Raw genomic sequence first — 25,281 nt, 5'->3', positions numbered from 1 at the left:
AACTGAACAAAGTCCAACGAGATACTGACATTTATAACTGCCAGAAATAGTCATATAAGCTTGACAATTCTGCAAAAAGAGCAGGCAAGTGACAAAAGACTGTTATTTGCAGTTAGTTGCAGTCGTGAAGTAGGTCTCCCATTTCTGGTTACCAACCATCCATTTATTTATTCTATTGATTTTATTGGTATGGACTAGGTAACAATAATTAAAAGTAAGAATGCATATAATTCTTCAATTGAATGAAATCTGTTTTTATTTGTCCAAACCGCCATATGACAGGTCAAATAAAATTGTTTTAATACATCCTAGAATGCACATCAACACGTCGTTATATTATGGATGCAGACTGTAGAAAGTTTGGAGTGTTGCAAAGCTGGAAAATTAAATAATCAAAGCAAGCAATAAAGAGACACCAAATTGATAATGATATGTAGAGAAACCATTTCATCTCATGACTTTGCTATCAATAATATTTACATTTGATAGTAAAAGTTTTTGAGTGTTCAAAAGCGCCATATAGATTCTCTCAGTAATTCTTCAATCAGCCCTGTAAGTGTTGTTACCCCTGTTTTGCAGATGGAGAGCTAAGTCTGATAAAAAGTGACTTGTCTCACTACTGCACACAGAATTCATTGCCAATGATGTGTGAATAGGGGACCTCAAAATCACAGCTCACACTCAAGCTATTACAATACACCCATTATATTGCTTGTGCAATATTCAGATTTGTATGAGAAATGATGGAATGTGGGTAGAATACACTGGCTTGGTTCAGATGTAACAATCTTACAGCAGAGTCTTAACCATTGGGAGACCTATTTAATTCAGCGGGGCTTACTCCCAGGAAAGTGGAGTTAGGACTGCAGCCTGATCTGATCCTGGTTTCATATCATAACTTGTAGTCCAATAAATGCTTCAGATTTAACAGGAAGCTGTGGTTTAACAAGCACTGAAGTTAGGTATAGGAGGAGAAGGTTGCGGACTGAGCATCTGGGCAGAAGGCATAACATTGTTATGTCCGAAACATGCCAGTAGAAAGAAGAGAAAGCACAAAGAAGAGCAACGAAGCATAGGTTTGAGAGGTCAAGACTTTGTCTCACATCTGTTTCAATCAGCGCTTTTTTCATGGGAGTGTTTTTTTGGCTCTCACTCTGCCCTTCGTTCCCAAGCTGAAGAACAGTTATTTGTGTTAGCTGCAGAGTGATTTCTTCTGGCTGTTGGTGGCCTGCTGTACCGTTATTCATCACGTTTATTCCCTAGTCACCAACTTGATGTCCAAGAAGAAGCTCAGCTAGTAAACGCAGGCATTCCTGTTGGTGCCAGTCCAAGAATTAGGACACCGTTGCTATTGAAATGGCTCATCATTTCAAAGCTTAATTTATATCTGCTACATAATGATGTATGCACACTAAATATACACCTGGGAACATCAGTGCTGAAATGTAACTTTAGAGACGTACAAAATGTTAATCCTTCCAGTGCTAAATGAGAGTTGCCAGGGCTCTTTGGCTGAAATCCATTTCCTATTATATTTATTTACACGCTTGCCTTCTACTCTGATAACTGTTTGGTATTATCCAGTAGGTGAGGGAAAGAGAATTTGCACTGTGCATTTTCAAAAACACCTGTTGTCAAATATTCCAAGGCTGAACAATGTGATAAAGACAAGTTAGAGACTTATTTCAAATGTTATTGAATTCCATGAGATTGTTTAGTATTTTTTCCACCAATGCAAGATATAGTTAACAGGTGCCCCTATCTTATGGATCAGACTGCGGCAAGGCCAGCATCAGAGTGCAATCCATCATATTCTTGGCAACTGGAAAAGTGCACTTGCCAGAAAAAAAATTGAACCCCATCATTTAACTACGCTATTTGGCTGAACTACATTATTTATCTATTCATTATTTATACATACAGCCCACCCTTCACCGACTGGTCCCAGGGCGGGTTAGATAAATAACCACAATTTAAACAATATACAATCCATTAAAATCATTAGATTAAAAACTGCAGAACCAAACAAAATCACAACAATGGTGCAGCAATACAGCGGGCAGAGAAACATCCATTCACCAAAAGAACTGACTAAAGAGGTATTGTCTCAACCTGATGCCAAAAGCTATACCACAATGGTGCAAGATGCATTTTGGAAAAGTGGGCATTCCACGGTGGCAATTTTCTCTTCTCACTCCTTCTGCTTTGCTTAACGCAGTGGTTCCCAAACTTTTACAGACGGCCACCCTCCACCCTTTGGTTCCATAAATACATCCTCAGCGCTCTGCCCCCCCCCAAAAAAAACCCTATTATTCAGAACAGTAACGTGCACAACCCACTAAAGAATATGATATCACAATAAAATTCAAAACAGCAACAATTAATTGCACCTTAATTCAACTGATGATCCAGTGATACCAGTTTTCAAAGTCTGATAACCATGGGTGCCGCCATGGCAACTGTTCTGAACATGGGGTTTGTTGGATCAGTGACAACAGCGACACCTGCTAGACTCCCTCCCCATTCAGCGAAGGCTGAAACCTTGACAAGCTTTGGGACTCAACCCATTTGACTCATTCCCTGCAATGAACACTGGGAAATGTAGTTTCCTCTGCGAAGGGATGCGAAGTTTAGTTTCCCTCCTCCATCACAAAAGCTAAATAGTGAAAAGGAAACTGAGTAGCTGCAACTAGCCAACCTGCAGCCATATTACTGAGAATTGCTAAGAAGAGGCCAATTTGCCAGCTTTGGCTTACGTATTTCTATTTTCCCATCACTACGCCTCCATGTTGAGGAAGGAAGGCATGGCTGCTACGCTTTTAATACGAGCCCTACAGGAAGAAATCTGACAGGCAAAACTCTCATGACCAGGAATTTAAAGAGGGGCATTTTTGAGGGAGTTTGGTATAGGAGTCTGAGGGGGAAGCCTGGAGTTGTGTCTCCTGGTGCTCCAGTGCTCACTGGAAGGACAAATCCTGAAGCTGAGGCTCCAGTACTTTGGCCACCTCATGAGATGAGAAGACTCCCTGGAAAAGACCCTGATGTTGGGAAAGATGGAGGGCACAAGGAGAAGGGGACGACAGAGGACGAGATGGTTGGACAGTGTTCTCAAAGCTACCAGCATGAGTTTGACCAAATTGCGGGAGGCAGTAGAAGACAGGAGTGCCTGGCATCACTGGCGGAGGAAGAGGGGTGCAGGGGAGCATTCCGCCCCCGGCAGCACGATCCCAGTGGGGTTCTATCGCGGCTGCCCCCTTGCCAGCGCTGGGTGCCACGCCCCCGCAGGTGGCATGGCACGGCACGCCCACAGGACACACGCCACACCCCTGCGGGTGTCCATGGGGTCACAAAGAGTCGGACACGACTAAACGACTAAACAACAACAACAACAATAGGTAGGGCAGATGGTTATATCAAATAAACCAGACTTGCACCACATAAGCTGAATGCAGCAACCTGGTAATGTACGTGATTTCCTAACTGCTTGGTAGTTTACTTCTTTTGCATTCTCTGGCATCTAGCAAAAGCAAGCTAGGTATGGTGCCTGTGGGGTTGGTCTACTTGACTGGCTTTGTATAGCTTAGTGGGGTGTCACAGTTTTCTTTTTAATTTAATTACCAATTAATAGCCAAGGTAGCCTCTTTGTGATTGTTTTTAGGCATCAAGTAAAGGTAAAGGTACCCCCGACCATTAGATCCAGTTGCAGAATGAAGTTGCATTGCACAAACATTTTCACCCTCCCCCCCATACCCCTTTGCAAGCTTGTTCAGATATGGGCAGGTGAGAGTGGAAATGGGATTTTGTTCCCTTTGCTGAGTAATCTGGGCTGATGCCCCCCTCCCATGCAGCACAGATAGGCCTGGTCACCTGAGAAATGGGGGTGTGCTCCTTCTTTTGCCTCTCCCTCATTCAAACAAAGTAATGGTGGGGGGCTTTGTTTATCCACAATGATGTAATTGTGTAGCCCGTTGTTACATGGTATCAGGGGACGCAGGTGGCACTGTGGTCTAAACCACAGAGCCTAGGACTTGCCGATCAGAAGGTCGGCAGTTCGAATCACCGCTACGGGGTGAGCTCCCGTTGCTCGGTCTCTGCTCCTGCCAACCTAGCACTTCAAAAGCATGCCAAGTGCAAGTAGATAAATAGGTACCGCTCCGGCGGGAAGGTAAACAGCGTTTCCGTGCACTGCTCTGGTTCGCCAGAAGCAGCTTAGTCATGCTGGCCACATGCTGGCTATACGCTGGATCCCTCGGCCAATAAAGCGAGATGAGCGCCGCAACCCCGTCATCCGCGACTGGACCTAATGGTCAGGGGTCCCTTTACCTTTTTACATGGCATCAAAATGTTCACTATGTGATCTCTGATTAGCCAGGATCACCCAGCCATTTTAAGTTAAATATTTTGAAAACAATGACTTCAGAGAGCTGCAAAATAATCAGTTGGGGGCATATAGGGGGTTTTCATAGACACAGACCAGTATTGAAAGTTACATTAACATATTTGATAAATTTCTGCTCACGATCCCAAAAACTATGGTAATTTAGAACCACATAAGATTAATAAAACAAAGGGCACGTCATCCACATGCTGAGTGAAATTGTCACTTGCTTCTTTTCTTTTCAGGAGGCTACATTATTCTGTGATTTATAAGGTTTTGAATAAAAACCCATAAAGAATATGAGTGCTTTATTCATCTGCATGACATTTTACTTATTATTTCATTATATTCTTAAGATGGTTGCATACTTACATTGACTAATGCAAAAAGAGGGAAGAACATTAAGCATCCTTTATCTGGCAGTTTATATTGATGGTTTGGGCATTCAATCTGAGAGAAAGTTGGCTTTGCCTACTTTCTGTTTTGTATAGTACCTAGATGAAATATGAATAAGGATGCTCTCTTGATGCACATTTTATATATTAGTGGCTTACACCATGCACTTTTATGTTGGTGTGAAATCCAAAATACATAGCTTCGTCGTGGGTAAATTCCATGCTATTCTGTACTCTTGCAATCTGCTTTATAGAGCACAGATCTAACTGGAAACAGAAATCCCCCACATGTTCCAGCTTTGGAAATCTGTAATGTTAATCATGAGAAAATCCAGACATGCTGATAGAGATGATGTCACACTTTTGCCCCCTATTCGTTTAAAATACAAGGTTGAAGCAGGCAAATTGATTTCTATAAACTGCCCTAGATGACTTGAGCTAGCAAAATTTCTAATAGCAGATACTTCTCAGAAGCCTCCAGATTAGCCTAAGAAATTTAAAGTGATTTTTTTTACATATGTGACAGAACAAATCGTCAAAGTTTGGCTTCTTCTACAGCATCTGACTCTTTAAGCGGAGGTTCATCTTACATCTTGTAATACTTTCTGGCTATCAGATGAATTTGGTTTGTATATCAGAGCAGGGCTGCCCCTAAGGAGAGGTTAAATAGGGGCAGCTGCCATCAGCCCTGTTCTCATCTAGGCCTGCACAACTTGTAACCTGTTAGCTGAATGAATGCAGCCCACCATCCATGTACTGTATCCCGATAGGCACAACCCACATGCTTCTGCAGGCTCAAGCAACCAATCAAAATTAGAGTCATCCGTGAGCTGCCATACCTGACCAAGTAGGTGGTTTCCAGCTTAGTGGGTCACAAGCTTTTTCATGCCTCTTTTAAGACAAGTGGGGTTTGTGGTGTGCAAATGAGATTATCTGAAGCCATAACCAAAAAAATAGAAAATATATGTATAAGGGGTTCTTTTGATGTAACTTAGTGAAACATTCAAAATTACTACTTTAAGTATCTGGAAGTCAGGTGCAAATGTTAAATACAACCATAGAACAAGGTGTATCAACAACTGCACCAGCATAACATACACAGTTTATATTTTATTAGACCTGCAGAGATATTTTGCCAGTGCTACCATCAGACATACCAGAGTAAGTCTTTTGAATCAGGCTGACACTGTGTTTAGCACTGGGACCTTCACAGTAGGACGGAGCTAAATGCAGTTTTACATTTCATATAGTTTGTAAAGAATTTACTTAAGAATGTACAGTGGTACCTCGGGATGCGAACGGGATCCGTTCCGGGGCCCCGTTCGCATCCTGAAGCAAATGCAACCCATGTCTGCCGGGTCACAATTCGCTGCTTCCGCGCATGCGCGCAACATCATTTTGAGCGTCTGCGCATGCGCGAGCGGCGAAACCCGGAAGTAACACGCTCCCAAAGCGCAACCCAAAAATGCTTAACCCGAAGCTCCTTCAACCCGAGGTATGACTGTATTTTGATATGACATAAAACTAGTTAATGCCAGACAGTATTCAATTTCCATAGACCAGGCACATCCAACTCCCAAGAGACTGCAATCTACTCACAGTATAAAAAGACCAGCTGTGATCTACCCATTGTCCTTGCCAGGAGTTGTTGAGCTTTTTTTAGGGGAGGGGAGGCCAAAGGCGGTCACTAAACTTCATACCGCCATCTACCTGTTGGACATGCCTGCCATAGACTAATACGGTTGGAAAGGGCAAAAAGACCTCGCCCTTTGGCATGTTTCTCTAAACAGAGTAATACACATGAACCACAGAGTTTTGCAAACATATAAGGAGCACCACACAAAGCATAAAAGAATATCTAGGTGATTCAGGGAAGCAAGCTACATAGTACATGGAAATGGGGGAAACCAGCTCTCTAGAAAATGTTATCAGAGTCCTCAAATTTGTTTAGCGTGTTATTAATGTTTATTAATGTAGAACTGTCAGTGTGCATAAAAAAAGAAAAAGACAGGTCCCTGTTCCTATGAGCCTACAATCTAAATTTCAATGGGAGCAGGAAAGGAAGAGGAGGAACATGGAACATGGAGGCAGGTGGAACAGGAAATAAATACACAAGTTTAGTTGCATATATTCAGGCTTAGTTTCGCTGGGAACAAAGGGAAATTCTCGTGGATGAGATGGGTTTTGAAGAAGGGATTTGAAGTAGTATAAAGGTAAATGTAAAGGGACCCCTGACCATTAGGTCCAGTCGTGACCGACTCTGGGGTTGCGGCGCTCATCTCGCTTTACTGGCTGAGGGAGCCGGCGTACAGCTTCCGGGTCATGTGGCCAGCATGACTAAGCCACTTCTGGTAAACCAGAGCAGCGCACGGAAACACCGTTTACCTTCCTGCCGGAGCGGTACCTATTTATCTACTTGCACTTTGACATGCTTTCGAACTGCTAGGTTGGCAGGAGCAGGGACTGAGCAATGGGAGCTCACCCCGTCGCAGGGATTCGAACCGCCGACCTTCTGATCAGCAAGTCCTAGGCTCTGTGGTTTAACCCACAGCGCCACCCGTGTCCCTTGAAGTAGTATAATCTAGTTCAAAGGTAGCCAAAGTAGTGTTCTGCAGACATTGTTGCCTACAACTCCCATCATCCCCTAAAAATTGCCATGCTGGTTTGGGCTGATAGGGGTTGTAGTCCAGCAACATTTGGAAGGCACCACATTTACCACTCCTGATCTAGGTGTTCTCAGAGAGAATTACAAGCATAAGGAGCAGCAAAGGAGAGTGTGTGGCATGCAAAGAAGCTTTGGAGAGCTGACAATAGAAGATGTGGAGAATAGAAAGAGCAAGGGTGTATGAGAAGCCAAAGAGGGTTTCCAGTGTAAGAATGCCGACTTCTTAGGCATGCCTGGACTGAAGAGAGGTGTGGATAAGAAACCCCCATAGGGTTTTAATGAGTGGTGCCACATGTTCTGAATGATGAGATTGGCGAAATATTTCGTTTCATGTCAAGTATTTCTGTACCGCTTTTAATCAGAAAAGTCCACGAAGTGGATCACAGATATTTTAGCAGCAGAATTCTAGGGGATGGTTGAGGTCTGACAACTGAAGGGCAGGCAAAATGGTTGCACAGTAGTGGAAACAGGAGACAAATCATTCGTTTTTCTTTAAAGTTGGGATGGAAATCCACCTTATTTATTGGGCAAGAAGCTTCAGTTCTAGCTTTTTCAGAAGAAGCGGGCTGGAGAATGGGGAATAGATATTTCACCAAAATATAGATAATGAGCCATCCTATAAAATTGTATATGTTTGTTTAGCTTGGGTTGAAACTTTAAGGTATTTATGTCCTATGCCATCCTTTACCTCTCAGAGTGACTTACAGAATCAGTACTAAGAATATAAAAAGCCTGCTGGATCAAGCCAATGGCCCATCTAACCTAACATCCTGTTCTCACAGTGGCTGACTATATGCCTGTGGTAAACCAGCATCCTATTCTCACAGTTGCCCATCTATAGTCCCATGTGGTTAAAGGTAAAGGTAAAGGACCCCTGGATGGTTAAGTCCAGTCAAAGGCAACTATGGGGTTGCGGCGCTCATCACGCTTTCAGGCCGAGGGAGCCGGCGTTTGTCCACAGACAGCTTTCTGGATCATGTAGCCAGCATGACTAAACTGCTTCTGGTGCAACAGAACACCGTGATGGAAACCAGAGTGCAAAGAAATGTCGTTTACCTTCCAACCGCAGTGGTACCTATTTGTCTACTTGTACTGGTGTGCTTTCAAACTGCTAGGTTGGCAGGAGCTGGGACAGAGCAATGGGAGCTCACCCCATCGCGGGGATTCAAACTGCCGACCTTCTGATCAGCAAGCCCAAGAGGCTCGGTGGTTTAGACCACAGCGCCACCCACTCCTTTAGACCCATGTTAACAGGATTGGAGCACAAGAGCACTTTCTCCTCCTGTGGTTTCCGGCAGCTGGTATTCAGAAGCGTTGTACCTTTAACTGTGGAGACAGAGCATAGCCAGCCTGGCTAGCAGCCATCAATAACCCTCTCCTCCGTGAGTTTGCCTAATCCTCTTTTAAAGACTTTCAAGTTAGTGGGCATCACTGCCTCCTGTGGGAGAAAGTATCATAGTTTAACTATGCATAGCATGAAGAAGTGCTTTCTTTTGACTGTCTCAAATCTCCCAACATTCAGCATTATGGGATGCCCACAAGTTATATTTTTAGGCGAGAGGGAGAAGAACTTTTCTGTATCCACTTTCTCCATGCCATGCATAATTCTATAAACTTCTATCATGTCACCACTTACTCACCTTTTCTCTAAACTAAAAACACCTAGACGCTGCAACCTTTCTTCATCCCCTTGATAATTTTGGTTGATCTTACTGGAACCTTTTCTAACACTACAATATCCTAAGGCAGTCCCAACCCTGAGGCTCACAATCTAGAAAGACATGGCGGACAAGGAAAAATGAATGGGAAGAGTACATGTTCTTTCAACCCTACAGGGGGAAAAGCCATGGGCAGAGATTTTGGGTAGAGAAACAGGATTAGACACTCCTTTTCCTTTCCTTCATCTGGTTTTCTTTTAAATGATCAAGGGCTGGGGCACCATGGCACATATTTACAAACATCTAAGTGCAATTGCATGGTGTCAGATTAGATAGCAAAGACATAGGAGTTGGTTTATAGAGAGAAGTGGAGAAGTGGAGCAGCATTAAACAGTTCTGCCCCCATTTGTTTCTCACGGGCTGTAGCTATCTATAGTGGCACATGCCTCTTTTTCATTGCAACACCTACAGCAGAGGAAAAATTGTCCATTTAGTAATATCCATTTTCTAGCCTTTACATATTTTACCTCCTCTCTCTCTTGAAATTGGTCTTATGCATGCATATTTCCAGTACTCTCTTTTGTTCTGTATTACTTGGAGTCGGCGTAGAAACAAATTAGAATTCAACTGCTCTTCAGTGATTTCTGTTTTCTGCTCATTTTAGAGAAGGAAGAATGTAGGCATCTGGGTTTAATAGAATGTGATGGTGTGAATATTCAGTGACATGATTTTGTGGCTTTCACAAGATACACTGGCATATGGAGAGGTCATCTCAAAAGTATTTGTTTCAGATTAATGTACCTAAGACCCTCACCTGCATAAATTGGCAATTTGATTATCCAGTAATTCCAGTTCATATGCAGACCGCCACATGTGTAAGGACTTCCCCATATTTTTTTCAGTGGACAGGTACAGCTTTAGTAAAGGTAAAGGTACCCCTGCCCTTACGGGCCAGTCTTTACAGACTCTAGGGTTGTGCGCCCATCTCACTCAAGAGGCCGGGGGCCAGCGCTGTCCGAAGACACTTCCGGGTCACATGGCCAGCGTGACATCGCTGCTCTGGCGAGCCAGAGCCGCACATGGAAACGGCGTTTACCTTCCCGCTAGTAAGCGGTCCCTATTTATCTACTTGCACCCGGGGGTGCTTTCGAACTGCTAGGTTGGCAGGCGCTGGGACCGAGCAACGGGAGCGCACCCCGCCGCGGGGATTCGAACCACCGACCTTTCGATCGGCAAGCCCTAGGCGCTGAGGCTTTTACCCACAGCGCCACCCGCGTCCCGTACAGCTTTATACATTAGTATTATTAGTACTACATGCACATAGATTCCCTAACTTATAAAGCCTGCTTGTATGGGATCTTCCTATACCATTTGGAGCACCTGCAGAGTGCTGAAATGAGGGTCCTCAGTTCAGAACACTGATTCTGGATTGGATATACTGAAATCAATATGATTGCTTCAGCATGTTGAAAGAAAGTAAATTCCATCAGTTTAATTGAGTATTACTCAAAGTTAGGTGTGATAGAGGCTTCTCCTGATACATGAGATGGTTGAGGCATAGATGAAAATTCAGTCTTCTTTTTTCAGTTATTTGTGTGTTAACTGTATAGCAGTTTTCAGAAGGATATATAATACAATGCTGTACATGTAAGTACATTTAAATGCAATGTACCTAAGATAGTCAGTCTTAGTTACATGTTATATTCCCAAACTTATGCAAAAGGTATCTACAGTTTTTTGTTCCTGTAACTTCTAATCCCACATCCAACAAGATTGCTTTATTCATTTAAAAGCATTAGCCTATATACCGAAATCAAGATTGTGTGAAACAAAGACCTAAAACATATCTTAAATATGATAAACTGAACCACTAGCTAACCTAATTAAAGTTTGTTTCTATCACTGTTGGTCAGTGTGAGGTGCTAGAAACCCATCCAGAAATGTAGGAGGCAACAAATGTGGAGATAAAATACAAGCATGGCTCTCTTTTTCAGCATTGCAGAAATTGGGGAGAAATTTTTCTCTGTTCTCTATGGAACATACTGGTATCTTGTTGTTTTGTTTACTTGAATTTGGCATATCAGTGGGTCCCTGCTTGTAGTAGGGTCCAGAAAATACCTCTAGGTTTGTTTTTATGTCCTTACATTGATATTTGGTCTATTCCAACTGCCTGCCTGCAAGATTAAAATGGACTAATACAGACATCAACATTAAAAGAAGGTGAATCACAGACCATGATGAATGTTTCTCATAAGTACTTAGACAGAGAATTGAGTAGATCAGATCTCTATTTCCCAAGACAGCATGCGCTATACCACAATTAAGTACAAGAATTGGTGATCTACTCTTTACCATTATCATCAGCATTGAAATATATTGTTTATTATTGTTAAATTGTTTTTAATATATTTACAGTACTTACCTGTGCACAATAAACACATACTATCATAAGATCTATATATAATGCTATTAAAATACTCTCGGATGAAAAATCTTTCAAGAGATGTGTGTCAACATCAAAATTGGCATTTAACAATCTCCTGCAGGTTTTAAAAATAGGTTGCCTTCCCTATTAAGCTAAATAGATAAAAATCATGGATGGCGCGACAGAAGAAAATACTGTTACATTTTATTATCATTGTGGTGAAAAAGGACCCTGAAAGAAATTCGTCTTCATTCCAGGTTTGGCAAAGTTTTTTTTGCAAGGCTAGTTTTGCAGGCTAGTTTTTGCAAGGTATCATTCATCATTGTCTCTGCTTCAATTTGAGGTGTGGATAAGTTTTCCTATGGTGTTAAGACATTATACTTACAGGTAGGGTGTATACTACAGGCATTCTTTAATGTTTCATAATAATTTTATGAGCATAGAGCTTTGTGGTTTGAAACTTTTAATACTTAACAACCTTAATTCACTTGTTATAATAGTCTTTTTCTGTTAATAGTTGCCAGCTGCCAGTAATACATTAGCAGATCTACAACATATTGGAAACGTATTCTTGAAAATGACGTATTTCAAAATCAGTACCAAATGTCCTGCCACATTATTAGGAAGGCATAGTCAGTATGCTTTAAAAGAACTAGGGCACCATAAGTTACATTAAGAAGAAGAAAATCTGACAGTACATAGAGATACAAAACTATCCATTCATATTGCAGGAGAGAGATTACTTACTGTAGTTGCTGTTACGCTCCAATACTCCTTTTATCTTGCCTCTCTTGTCAATCTTGATATACCACTGAGTTCGACAGAATAGTCTTCTTACTCTTACATTCCCCCCTTCCATATAATCATAACTTCTGGTATGTCGCTCAGGGGAAGAACAGTTTGCATTTGTAGCCATTTGCTCTGGGGTCATGTCATTGCAAGCTAATGATATAGCGCCCACGAGGAAGATAATGTAAAAGTATGATCTGTAGAGCAAAGTTGGCAGGATCCATGTCAATATCCATTTGTGCATTATAGTGCAGTGTTCTGGGTACTCACGAACAACATAATGAAAAAAATCCGTCTTCAGTAGATCGTCTTTCCTTGGTCATTGACCTGTCCTCCTCTGCCTTTCCCTTGAATTGTAAAGTAATTTAACCAGCGACTGTTCCCTCTTCCAGAATTCCAGTCCTTACTATTTTTAAGATGCAGGTATCGAAGAGAATTGACCCTTTAAAATCCTTTCAGCCAGGATATCCTTTAAAGAAACAGGTTGCAATAACCTCGGCTGCTGCGTCCTCCTTTGCTACTTGTATTCTCTGTTCGCACTGAAAGCAAAAGATCTATGAAGAAAGTGGTATGCATAAATTTTTATGGTCATTACATAAGCAAAGCAACTATCTTTCATGCTATGGGAATAAAACAGTAGGGGGGGAAAGGGTTCATGTGTATGTGAGCTAGAATTTCTGTCATTAACATGGCATTTTAAATGTTGATATGCAGCCCTCGTTTCTCCTGTTCTGTAGTTTTCTAGTGAGTCTGAGGATTCAGTTAAATTGCCAAACTCTTCAGGAGAAAACCGCTATTGCATCCTCTTTCACTTGATTGCTTCATGTATTTGTCTTAGTAGTAATTTCCCTAAAAGCTTGCTCTGGTATCTAAGATTTATCAGGACAAAGTACACTGAGTTCTATTTTTTACATAGTCCGTATATATACAGTTCCATTGCCACTGCTTCACAAGACACTGAGAGCATTGCTTCTGATACTACAAAATCATGACAACGGAAAATGCTGTTAGCAGCTAAGAAATCTTTTAAGATGTTTTAAAGAAGACAGATGACTTACTTGCTCCTGTTGATAACAGCTGGACACACAAGTATTCCATTTCTGTTGTCTGCCTTTTGCAACATGAGACGCTCTACTGTAGCTACAAACTTTCGGAGCTCAAGAAAGACTGCGACAGAATCATAATTGTTTCCATAAATCAACATGCGCGCAAGAGGGTGTGTGCGAGCATGTGTGCGTGTGCGTGCACACTTGTGTGTGTGTGTATGTGCACTGTTAAGTCTGTTCAGGCTTTTTTTTTTTTTAAAGGAAAACCTTTGCTGACCTCTCTTGGAAGCAATTAGGACACAAGCAGTCAGCTGTCAGTTGACTGCATGAACAAAAATAAAATGTTGTGTGGAATTCTATGGTCATCAGAGGGAGCTATCAACATGGCTGGTGCCCTGAATCTCAAACCTGCCACTTTTCTAGAAATACTGGGTTTTCTGACTCCAGTTCATGCACTGCTCGCATTGCCTCCTTATTTAGTGAAGCGTAATTCTTTTCTGAATCATTTCCCAAAGCCTGCTGATTCCTCTCCGATCACCGTTTCCCACAGATAATGGCACAGAATTGTTATTTCTTACAGGCAAGGTAGATTGAGGGCGTTAGAAAAAAATCCAAAAAATATATAAGCTAACAAATGCTTCTGTGCGTAATCAATCATATCAGTGTCAATCGAAAACTGAGCTAATCTGTGTTCTCTGCTTTCTGCAAGTGTGTTTTTTCACCTACAGATACATGGTTCTCATAATGGGAACACAAACATAAATGGAGGGCAATACACCTTAGAACTAGCTAGTGTTGTATGAATCTGCTCCTATATTGTGTACGAGGGCTCCCACAGAGCCAATGCAAAGGGGAGCCTTGGACCAGCTGCTGACCTCAGTAACAGGACAATGGCTGTCAGTGGCTCTGCTAGCTTTAGCTAACATTCCCCCTACTATTTCCACATGTTGGTGATTTTCCAGTCACCTTTCTAGTAAAAACTTAATCTAAGTGGAAAGCCCCCTTTATCTCGAGTAATGAAATGATGGTAACTAAACAAGCTAATTCCACCGATTCCTACAAACCTTTCTACCCGCTCCACACATTGCAAAAACTTTTAAATCTCAGTGGCAACCTTCAAAGTCTCCCAGAGAGAGTAGCTCATCCAGTAGTCAGCATTTGTCAAACACCAGCTCCAAAGGAAAAGTCCCAAGCATGATGGCAGAGTAGCATGCAACCCCAAAGAATTAGATTGCTCAACTGGTAGAGCTCTTAATCTCAGGGACATGGGTTCAACCCCCACATTGGGCAGAAGATTCCTGCATTGCAGAGGGTTGGACTAGATGACTCTCACGGTCCCTTTCCAACTATTTTAAAAAAAATTAAATAACATTTTTTCAAAAGTTCCAGTTCTACAATTCTATGATTCATAAACATGCCCAGGAGGTTGCTGACTCAATTCCACACAGGATATTCCAACCGACCCCACACAAAGAAGTCACTATCCACATTTACCTTTCCTCCACTCTTTCTGTTATGCACTGAGTTGAATAGAATCCAAAATGCAGCAGTCTGATTGGTCCTAGAACAATAGGATCCAGAATGCAGCAGTCTGATTGGTCCACAGGAGCCACCCAATCCAGCTCCAGGTGGAAGTGAATCCGCAACCTGATTGGCCCAAAGGAGAATCCCGGAATTAGCCAATCACGTGGGCCCATTGTGTAAATAATGTATATAAAGCAGACATTCTGGGGGAACTTCCATTCCTCCACACCACTATGAGCTGAATAAAGAACATGAAATCCACTCTTGACTCTGAGTATATTTTACTTTCTATGGACTGCCCATGCTTTAAAGATCCATGCCTGAGTACCTGGTTTGTTTGTTTTTGCTCCAGAGCTTTCCCCATGAAAACCTGTTCTTTAAAGCTCAATCAGAGCAGAGGGCAATCTGCAGAAAACCCGATTTGATTGTGCCAATTGAGCACTAAAGAGCAGCTTTTCATGGGGAAAGCTCCGGGGCGAAAAAGAAACCCACATTTGGTCGTGGAGCATATAAGCGTGAACCTTTGCCTGAAAGATCGGACAAAAGGTGAGTGTGGATAAGCTGGTTATTTCAGTCAAAAAGGGGATAAAATGAGCCAACCTCATTTTAAGTGTGTAGCATCTTGCCAGCTATTTATTTATTAAAATATTTATATTGCCCTAATTCATACAGAACATATCAAAGCAGTAAAACAATACAATAAATACCATATTAAAAAAAATAAAAGTCCAAAATCAGAAAACTAGTGTGGAGATATGTTTTCTTTAGTGCCTGCATAGGCCTAACAGAATAGAAGAGTTTAGCAGGTGTTGGAACAGTACTAATACTTTTCTAATTTACTAATTGACAGTCATTCCATGTGTAAATCCAGTAAACCGGCTGACTATGATAAATATCACTGGGTGGGACAACTGACTCCCACTTGTGATGTCCCTGCCTCTTATAAATGTTAAACTTAACTCTGCTGTAATACTCTGTTGAATGTATAAATGGGTATTTAGTGTGTGTAGGAGTGGTAGCTAAATTGTGTAAAATTATTCTCAAGCATGTGCCCCAGGTGTTCAAAGCAGTTTATTTCTTAAACGTCTCTTATACGGGTCAGCGAAACAGCACATTCTTGGGATGTCAATGGATAAATCTGTGTACTTGAAAACATTTTTTCAAGACACATTTTATAATAAATGTTGCAAAGCCGAGCCCCAAATCTTCATCACTGTTTGCTTTTCTGGTTTGTTGATGGTGTATACTTGTACCGGCTGGTGATCTACGAATTTGCAAACTGAAATGGCAAAAGGAGTATTTAAAATAAAATTAGGCTCCTGTATAATGAACAGTTATTTGCTTCAGCCTGTGATCCGCAACTGGGATCAACAGCTAAGATTTGGTGTCCAGCAAGCAATACAGAAAAGGTGATTAGAGACTCAACATCATTCAGTGTTGTGGATTTTGATGTTTTTGAATCAATATTTTATTGAAATATATTTTAAATTATTGAAAAATAAAACAATGACAGATAACAAAAAAATACCTGAAAAATATTAAACCACTGACAAAAATGTTATGCCACTAAAAGCATTCAGATATGTAATATAAGCTCCATTGGTCAGGCAGGAAGACTTTTTCTTTCTTCCCATAAACATTTATAAAAGACCAATTTTTTGGTCATTTTTTTTTACTTGTTTGTTTGCCTTGGGGGTCCCTTGGAGGAAGGGTTTGTTAGAATTTCAGTAATTTATTCTGCTTCTTTTGAAGTGTTGCAAGAAAAAGAAATCTAAAAAACAATAATTTTGGCATTGTTTTCATTGTGGCTCACCTAGGAGAGTTTTGCTTTAACCCTTTAACCCTTGCTGCTGGTGGGGTTTTTTTTTAAGTTAAAGGATCGAAATTATCTTCTGCCTGACAAGTTACATCTTGGTTTAAAAAAATATCAGGTATCTCTTCCTTTTATTTTTTCCATTCAGAAGTAGTAATCATTCCACTTTCTCCTTTAGCTGTGTCCTGGCAGGGGAAAAGAAATAAAGCTACAAATCTCTTTATGCCATGGAGCCAGTCTGGCTCAAGCCCTCTGTGTCTCCTGTTTATCAAATATGCCGGAACAGACAAGGTGATAAAGATCATGTCCAGTTTGGCCCTTAGAAGTCCAGTTTCCAGCTTGAAGTCAATCCCAAGCAGGTGCCAGCCCAGTGAGAAGAAGGTTCTGGCAAAGAGTCTCAATTAAGCAAAGGCATCCTAAGCATGAACCAAAAATGGGATTTTACCCAGTGAGCAAACACATTTATAGTAAGCTGCATTTGCTGGAAATGTTTATATAGTTCCTTGCTGAATGCTAATACAAAAAATGCTGATAGAATGATCTTAAGTGTGTTTATTTTGTAACAGGGAAAGAGGATGGATTTGTGGGAATCGAGTAGGAGTAGGGTCAAATAAAACAACTTTTTCATGAATACCTGACATTTTCAGCTGTTTAAAATTCTAAGTCCTTGGAATCCTGAAGGATTTTTATGAGTTTCTTCTTGCTGGCACAGATACTAGGTCTATACCTCACATACTATTTCAAACCAAGTTATAGGTCTGATGTCTTGTCAGTTGTCTTGAATGGTGTTCTTTGGTGTGGGTCAGAGGGCTAACATACTGTACTTTAACCTGTTTTTAAAAACCTATACAGTGACAATTAACTTCTCCCATCTAACATTAGCTGGCATGGGAAAAGACATCAATACATCAGTAAACCTGTTTGTGACAAATTGACTGGGATCTTTCTCTGAAATTATTTCAGTCACATCATCTTCCCATGCCCACAAAGTGGGCAAAGGGTATGAAAATCCCATTGTGATATTTTTTCTGGATCCATTCTAAGGGGTAATTGAAGAAATGGCTCTCCATATATACAGGTAGGATGAAGTTCGAGAAGAAACGTGAGGAAGTTTCAGGACTCTTAAATTCAAAATAACATTTCAAACAGCATGTGTTTACATGAGCATGGAATCCCTGGGCATCTAATAAGGCTTTTGGTTACCATCTGACATGCTCATAGGCATGCAGCAAACGTGCCCACAGTATTAATAGTACAGTGCAGTGGTACCTCGGGTTAAGTATTTAATTCGTTCCAGAGGTCCGTTCTTAACCTGAAACTGTTCTTAACCTGAAGCACCACTTTAGCTAATGGGGCCTCCTGCTGCTGCTGCGCTGCTGGAGCCCGATTTCTGTTCTTATCCTGAAGCAAAGTTCTTAACCTGAGGCACTATTTCTGGGTTAGCGGAGTGTGTAACCTGAAGCGTATGTAACCTGAAGCGTATGTAACCTGAGGTACCACTGTACTTCATGCAGTGCAGGAGGCACAGTGCGTGGATTAAGTTAAAGTTTACGGAAGGTTCTGTGGCCACAAGCCTTGCACATGTTGCACTGTGAGCACCGCACCCCATAATAGTCACCTTTGACTGGACTTAACCATCCAAGGGTCCTTTACCTTTTTTTACCTTTACGGCCATGTCTCTACTTTTTCGATGTAGCATACTGATGAACAGATATCCCAACTTTAGCAGCAAGGTATGAGAAATGATAGGGACACGAGTGGCACTGTGGGTTAAACCACAGAGCCTAGGGCTTGCCGATCAGAAGGTCGGCGGTTTGAATCCCGGTGACGGGGTGAGCTCCCGTTGCTCAGTCCCTGCTCCTGCCAACCTAGCAGTTCGAAAGCATGCCAGTGCAAGTAGATAAATAGGTACCCCTCCGGCGGGAAGGTAAACGGCATTTCCGTGCACTGCTCTGGTTCACCAGAAGCGGCTTAGTCATGCTGGCCACATGACCCAGAAGCTATACGCCGGCTCCCTTGGCTAGTAAAGCGAGATGAGCGCTGCAACCCCAGAGTCGTGCACGACTGGACCTAATGGTCAGGGGTCCCTTTACCTTATCTTTATGAGAAAAGATACCCATTTGGAAGATACCTTCCAACTCTGATTCTTTGGCTTGTAATTCCACAAGAACATAAGCCCTGCTAGATGAAGCCAATGGCCCATCTCATCCATCTTCCTGTCCTCACAGCATCTAACCTATGGGAAGAATGCAAGGAGGACCTGAGTGCAGATCACTCTCCCCACTTGTGATGACCACTGCCTTTCTACAATGGAGGCTTTATTGGGCCGAGGGAGCCGGCGTACAGCTTCCGGGTCATGTGGCCAGCATGACTAAGCCGCTTATGGCAAACCAGAGCAGCGCATGGAAACGCCGTTTACCTTCCCGCCGGAGTGGTACCTGTTTATCTACCTGCACTTTGATGCGCTTTCGAACTGCTAGGTTGGCAGGAGCAGGGACTGAGCAACAGGAGCTCACCTCGTCGCAGGGATTCGAACTGCCAACCTTCTGATCAGCAAGCCCAAGAGGCTCTGTGGTTTAGACCACAGCACCACCCGCATCCCTAGAGTGGATGTAGAATATAGCTAATGTGGCCAGTAGCCGCTGAGAATCCCAAAACTAATAAATATCCTATAATATTCATACTTACTTACCTGCTTCATGAAACAGACATGAAGCAAGAGTTAGGATTACCCAAAGGTCCTATTTCTTGCTTTCAATTTCCTTGAGCCAGATTATCATTTTGAAGCACTGTTTGAAGACAGTGCCTTGTCTGCATAAAAAGGGAGCTAGCCCCATCTAGCTTGAGATGAGTACAAAATAGTGGCTGCACTCCTGCAACAGGGAGCCAAGCATATACCAATCCATGGAAAGAAGGCAGATCTCCAAATAAAGCAGGGAGCAAAGAGTCCTAGAGAAATGTGAGGATCTTAATGTTTGCCTAGCCAGCTGCTAAAACTGTTAGCAGCTTCGGCCACAGCAATACCACTTTAGGTTTGTGTGTGTGTGTGTTTTTACAATCAAGCAGTATATAAATTTTGTGAAATAAATAATACAAGCAGGAGAGTAGACTGGGAATTCTAGACTCAGTCCCGCTTCTGATCCCTCACCTTACTGGGTTTACATTTTGCTTTATTGGTCTTTTCAGCAAGATTGTTCTGCCATACCCTTAGCATGCTTGTCTTTTTAACCACCACCACCTCCCCACCCCCCAGTTTACTGTATAAGTCTAAGGGGTTGCCTGTTTTTCCAGGAAGGTCAGGACTGATGGGCAGCCCCTTCTCCTGGGGGGAGCTTGTAGGTTTTCCTATGGACTGCCATCCTGAAAGTGTTGAAGGCCCTATGGAAGATCCCCAGAACAGAAATGTATCATAATAAATTTGTCTTTTGCTGGTTAGAAGTGATTGTGCTGCTCCACTAACACAGTGTCTGGATAGGTGCTATATTTAGAATCTTTTCCACGTTCATCTTTTGAAGCTCCGAACCTGCAACTTTTATTTTTTATTTCGCAGAGGAGCTTCTCCAGCCTTCATTCTAGTCGTGGCCAAATGTATTATTTAATCCTGATTTGGTTCTTATAGCACAATCAAAACATGTTTTTGAGAATCTTGGTGGTCTCAGCAATCCCCCCTCCCCTTTTACGTCTGGGAGGGATTTTTTATTATTTTATTTTAAGCTCTTTCCAGTGCTTGCTCCATTCTTCTGAAATACTTACATAGTCACCACTGCCACCCAAACCAGTCCATGTTTCTAGAAACGCCCTCGGGGCATTCTTTTTATTTCAATTGATTTTCTCTAGTGTAGTTGTTTATCTTTTTTTTCAATCTGGTCATAGAAAGCACATCTGGTTCCTGTTTTAATCAGTATTCCTCTGGGAGCAACATCATATTAGAGAGAACTAGCAGTGCTAAAACAATAATCCATAATGATGCAACTTCTGGAAATCTAAAACGGTTTTATCCACTGTTTTTAGAAGTGTGCTAATGGTGTAGGCCAACTGACTCCTTTGTAGATAAAACTTACAAAAGGTCTTAATAACAGATATGTGGATGCATTGACATAAGTGAACAATTAGGGCAATCAGCAGTTTCTGCTTCTTATTGTATATTTATGTCCTGCTGAAGCTCATGGCTATGGTCTCATATCACTTACTCCAAAGTAGTCCCACTGGGTTTGGATTACTCCTGAGTAGTGTATTTAAGGATGATTAAGGAATCTGGATGCCATTTCTGCTGCTGTAAGGCCATTAACTTTAATGGGACTAAACCAGTTTGAGGAATAATTTTTGGAATTCCTATGGGTTATTTTACCAACAGATCACATAGCATAGACTTTCTTGACAATATGCATTGTCTAGTACAGACTTCTATATCTTGATAAAAAAAGATAACTGAATGTCTGAGCTGATTCGCTCACAGACCCATTTATTCAAATGATTCTTAAATCTTATTAAGCTTACAGAACTGACTTTTTATTATTCATGTCATTTGAAGGCAATTTTTAAATATGGTGACTCGCGGCTGAATTTTCAGTAATTCTAAAAGTAAAGGTGGATATTTTATAGGATATTATTAATAGACTGAGCTGGTATTTGACAAATTAATCAGTATGGAACTATACAATGCAGTCATCTTACACGTGTGTTACAAGTTACATTACTATTGCTAGAGAGATGCAGACAATGGTGCGTCAAGACACAACAGAGGACAGAATGTGATATGATAGACCAAATTGTTTAAATCCAGGTCTGCTGCTACCTCACATTAAGTTAAGGCCTCCAATTTTTAGGGCAAATGGGAGTATGTGGGTCAGAAACCCTTCTCATGTTCACTGCTTACCTCCCCATAACCTCTCTCTCTCTCACACACACACCCTGGACTTTTTTCTTACCCAGACTCACTTTCAGTAGAGCAGCTTAGCTGAAAAGACAGACTCTGGGGAGATAAGCCACAAGTGGAGGAGATTTAGAATCCCATCCATATTATAATTTATCTATTATTAACAATGATATCCCACACATTCTGTACAGAGTACTCTCACCGTGGCACTTAGAGATAAATTAGAATCAACATAACTGTAAAACATCCAATAAAATATCAATGATAATAAAATCATCAGATTAAAAACCACCATATCCTGTGCTTTACTTCTAGAAAAATGGTGCTGGTACAGCATACCATTGAGAACCCCCAGAAAAAGCACTGACCATATCAGAAACCCAGCTGATGTTTAAAAGGCCCAGGAGAGCAAACATGTATTTGCCATGCACTGAAAAGACATGAGTTCAACTGCTGGGCAATCCTCCCTGAAGAGACCATTCTACAGTTGTGCTACCATGGTCAAAGAGGCCCTCTTTGTAGTTATCACTCACTTAACTTCAGAAGGTAGGAGCATCTTGAAATGGCCATCCAGTGTAGGTCATATGCTCAAAAACATGTTAAATTAGCACTCCTCTGAGAGCAACATCGTATCAGAGAGAGGGTTGCAGCCAACTAAGTTTTACTCAGCATGTTGTTGTTTAGTCATTTAGTCGTGTCCGACTCTTCATGACCCCATGGACCAGAGCACGCCAGGCACCTCTGTCTTCCACTGCCTCCCGCAGTTTGATCAAACTCATGCTGGTAGCTTCGAGAACACTATCCAACCATCTCGTCCTCTGTCCAACCCCTTCTCCTTGTGCCCTCCATCTTTCCCAATATCAGGGTCTTTTCCAGGGAGTCTTCTCTTCTCATGAGGTGGCCAAAGTATTGGAGCCTCAGCTTCACGATCTGTCCTTCCAGTGAGCACTCAAAGCTGATTTACTTAAGAATGGATAGGTTTGATCGTCTTGCAGTCCATGGGACTCTCAAGAGTCTCCTCCTTTACTCAGCATAGACCCACTGAAATACATTGTACGTCCATTAATTTCAATGAGTCTGCTCTGAAGAAACCTTAGTTGGATGAAATCCAGACTTCACAATGATAAATCAATAATCCATAGTGAGGCAACTTCTATTAATATAAAATAGTTTTGCCTCCTGTTTTTAGAAGTATGCCGACTGACACTTTTGTAGATAGAAATAACAAGCAAATGAGACAGTCACTGGGAGGTAAGTAATTCTAAGCTGTGCAGGGCTTTAAAGATAAGCACCAGCACTTTGAATCTTGGAAATTGATTAGCAGCCACCGAAGTTGTTTCAAAACGGGCCTCCTCGGGCTGTCCCAGTTAGCAGTTTGGCAGCTGTGTTTCAAACCAACTGAAGTTGCCATCATGTCTTACTTGGCAGCCCCACATGGAATTCACTGCAGTAATCAAGCCTGGAGGTTATCATTGCATGGTTCACTTGGCCAGGCTCTCTCTGTCGAAGAGTGGCAGCAGCTGGCATACAAACCTAAGCTGGTAGAAGGCACAACATGCCACCGTTGCCACTTTGATCTCCAGTGACAAAGCTGGATCAATCAGCAATTACAGAAAATTAATCTTATGGGATATGTTATGCGTCCCCATCCTGGACAGATTGACAGATTGAACGCTACATCCATGGTCAGACAAGCTACCTACCAACAGCATTTCCATCTTGACATAATTAAGTTGCAGTTCATTGGTTCTCTTCTAGCCCATCACTAATCCCAGGCACAAATTCTTCACTTCCACTGCCTCACCTGAACCCAAATTCTCACTAAGTTTTTTGCCACCATTTCTGCACTTTATTTTAAAATTCTGGTCTTCCATTTTATTGGTGAATGTGATAGATTTTACAAGCATGCCTGCCTGCACATCTAGTTCGTTCCTGTGTAGACTTGTACATACAGTGGTACCTTGGTTTTCGAACAGCTTAGTTGTCAAACAACTTGGAACCCAAACGCTACAAATATGGAAGTAAGTGTTCCGGTTTGTGAACTTTTTCCGGAAGCTGAATGTGCTCCTTTTTGAGTGTCACGCTTCCGATTTGAGTGCCATACTTCCGTTCAGAGTGCTATGCTGAGGTCTGTATTTTTTGCTATTTATTTTGTGTTTTTGTTTTTGTGGCGTTTTTGTTTTGTTTCTGTGACTGTGTGGAACCCAGTTCAGCTACCCAGTGCAGGTAATAAAAAAATTACATTTTCATTTTTATCACCTACAATACTATTTTATTGATTTTACAGGACAGTACATTGTCAACATGGCTCTCCAAAATCCCACAGATTTCATCAGCCTCCCATTGCAAGTCATTCTAATGGCTTCTGTGTAAACCCACACCTCTATCTCTAAATGGAAGTCTAGTACTCTAGCTGAACACCTCTGTTGCTTCTGGTCTTGTCAGGCTGTTTCCATTCCTCTTACTTTAAAATGAATGGTCCAACAGTCTTCAGATTAAGTTCTAACAATGTTCCAATATACTCTTAAGCCCCTGTGTTTCTGAAGAGCCAGTTTAGAGATCTTAACGGGTTTAATGGGAGAGATTTATTGAGATAGCTCAGATTACATAAGCCTTTGAGTCATTTCACAAAGATCTTTGGCATTTGAGACCTTTCTCTTTAAAACATGCTTGCCTTATCTTTCAGTAGTTTAGCAAAGTCACTCACTAAAGCAGTGAATAATATCTTTTAAGTGATAGGTCACAATATGTATCAATTATGTGCCAATCTCTACAAATGTTAGTAAGTATGCTTTGAGCTCCAAGCATAAGAAAAATCAAAATGCTACAGACCTTAATTCTTCAAATCTCTCTCTCAAAGTGTTCCAGAAAGCTTCCCATAATATACACCCAAAACATGTATTGTGGTAAAATGTGGCAATCCTATGGAATTATGCCATTTTCCAAAGTGCAATGGTCGACAACTCCAGGAAAGGTGACTGCTGAAAGCATTCAGTCTTCCACGCGTAAATGTAAAATGTCAGAATAACTTGGCTGAGGATAAAGTTGTAGGAATGTATATTCCAGTAGAATAACATAAGGAAAGGGTGCTGGCTGTGGTTGAGACCTTGTCTCTTTTGAACAGGCAAGACTTCTATAGATGCATTAATATCCCCACTCACATATTTATAGGATGAGCTCTGGAATCAAAAATAGATGCCATGACTCAAGTAAAAGCTGTCTTTATAATATTAGTTATTGCATAGAATATTTGAATATGTAATACAGTACTGAAGAATTATTGACCATTATTGACCATGTTTGTTGCATCTAATTTGATGACTAAAAACAAATGTAAGATACAGAATGATACATTATTCTCGGCTGAAGAATAAAATCTTACTAACTTGGAGAAATAGAAGCCTTATGGAATCTGAGAGATACTTTTCATCAGCCAAAACTGCTGCTCAGCTGTTTTGAGCTCAAGCACATACCTTCTCCAAACACTCCTGCTCAGATCACAGCGACAGATCAGATGCATTTCCTGATAAAGCTATGCTACTAAATCCTTTATCCCAACAAATCACAGTCTTCATAATATCATGTGATCCTCAAATTTGGAAGGTTTTTGCTAGCCTTTTTTTTTTTTTTTTTTGCTCACTATAAAATATTCTGTCAGGAGAACAACCTTCCTTAAGTTTTAAAAAATAACAGTAAGATCCATAGTTGTTTG

At 41.4% G+C, this 25,281-nt stretch overlaps 2 protein-coding genes across 6 annotated transcripts in view; one reads left to right on the top strand and one right to left on the bottom strand.

The window, feature by feature from the left end:
- The window catches only part of FGF7 (fibroblast growth factor 7), a 43,597-nt gene extending 30,001 nt beyond the window's left edge, over positions 1-13,596 (bottom strand). The window contains exons 1-2 of one of the 2 annotated variants that reach the window (XM_028707269.2): positions 13,369-13,596; positions 12,269-12,864 (exon numbers count right to left, since the gene is read on the bottom strand). In XM_028707269.2, coding sequence (XP_028563102.1) covers positions 12,269-12,554 — 286 coding nt within the window. In that variant the 5' untranslated portion in view covers positions 12,555-12,864; positions 13,369-13,596. The remainder of the gene's footprint in view (positions 1-12,268; positions 12,865-13,368) is intronic. The other variant, XM_028707272.2, reaches the window with a different exon arrangement.
- The window catches only part of FAM227B (family with sequence similarity 227 member B), a 110,441-nt gene that overhangs the window by 60,501 nt on the left and 24,659 nt on the right, over positions 1-25,281 (top strand). The window lies entirely within an intron of this gene.

The sequence above is a fragment of the Podarcis muralis genome, chromosome 14 (genome assembly GCF_964188315.1).
Source record: "Podarcis muralis chromosome 14, rPodMur119.hap1.1, whole genome shotgun sequence".
In the NCBI taxonomy this organism is placed as follows: Eukaryota; Metazoa; Chordata; class Lepidosauria; order Squamata; family Lacertidae; genus Podarcis; species Podarcis muralis.
Note: the sequence above shows the minus strand (reverse complement) of the source record. Positions and strands in the feature narration are given on the sequence as shown.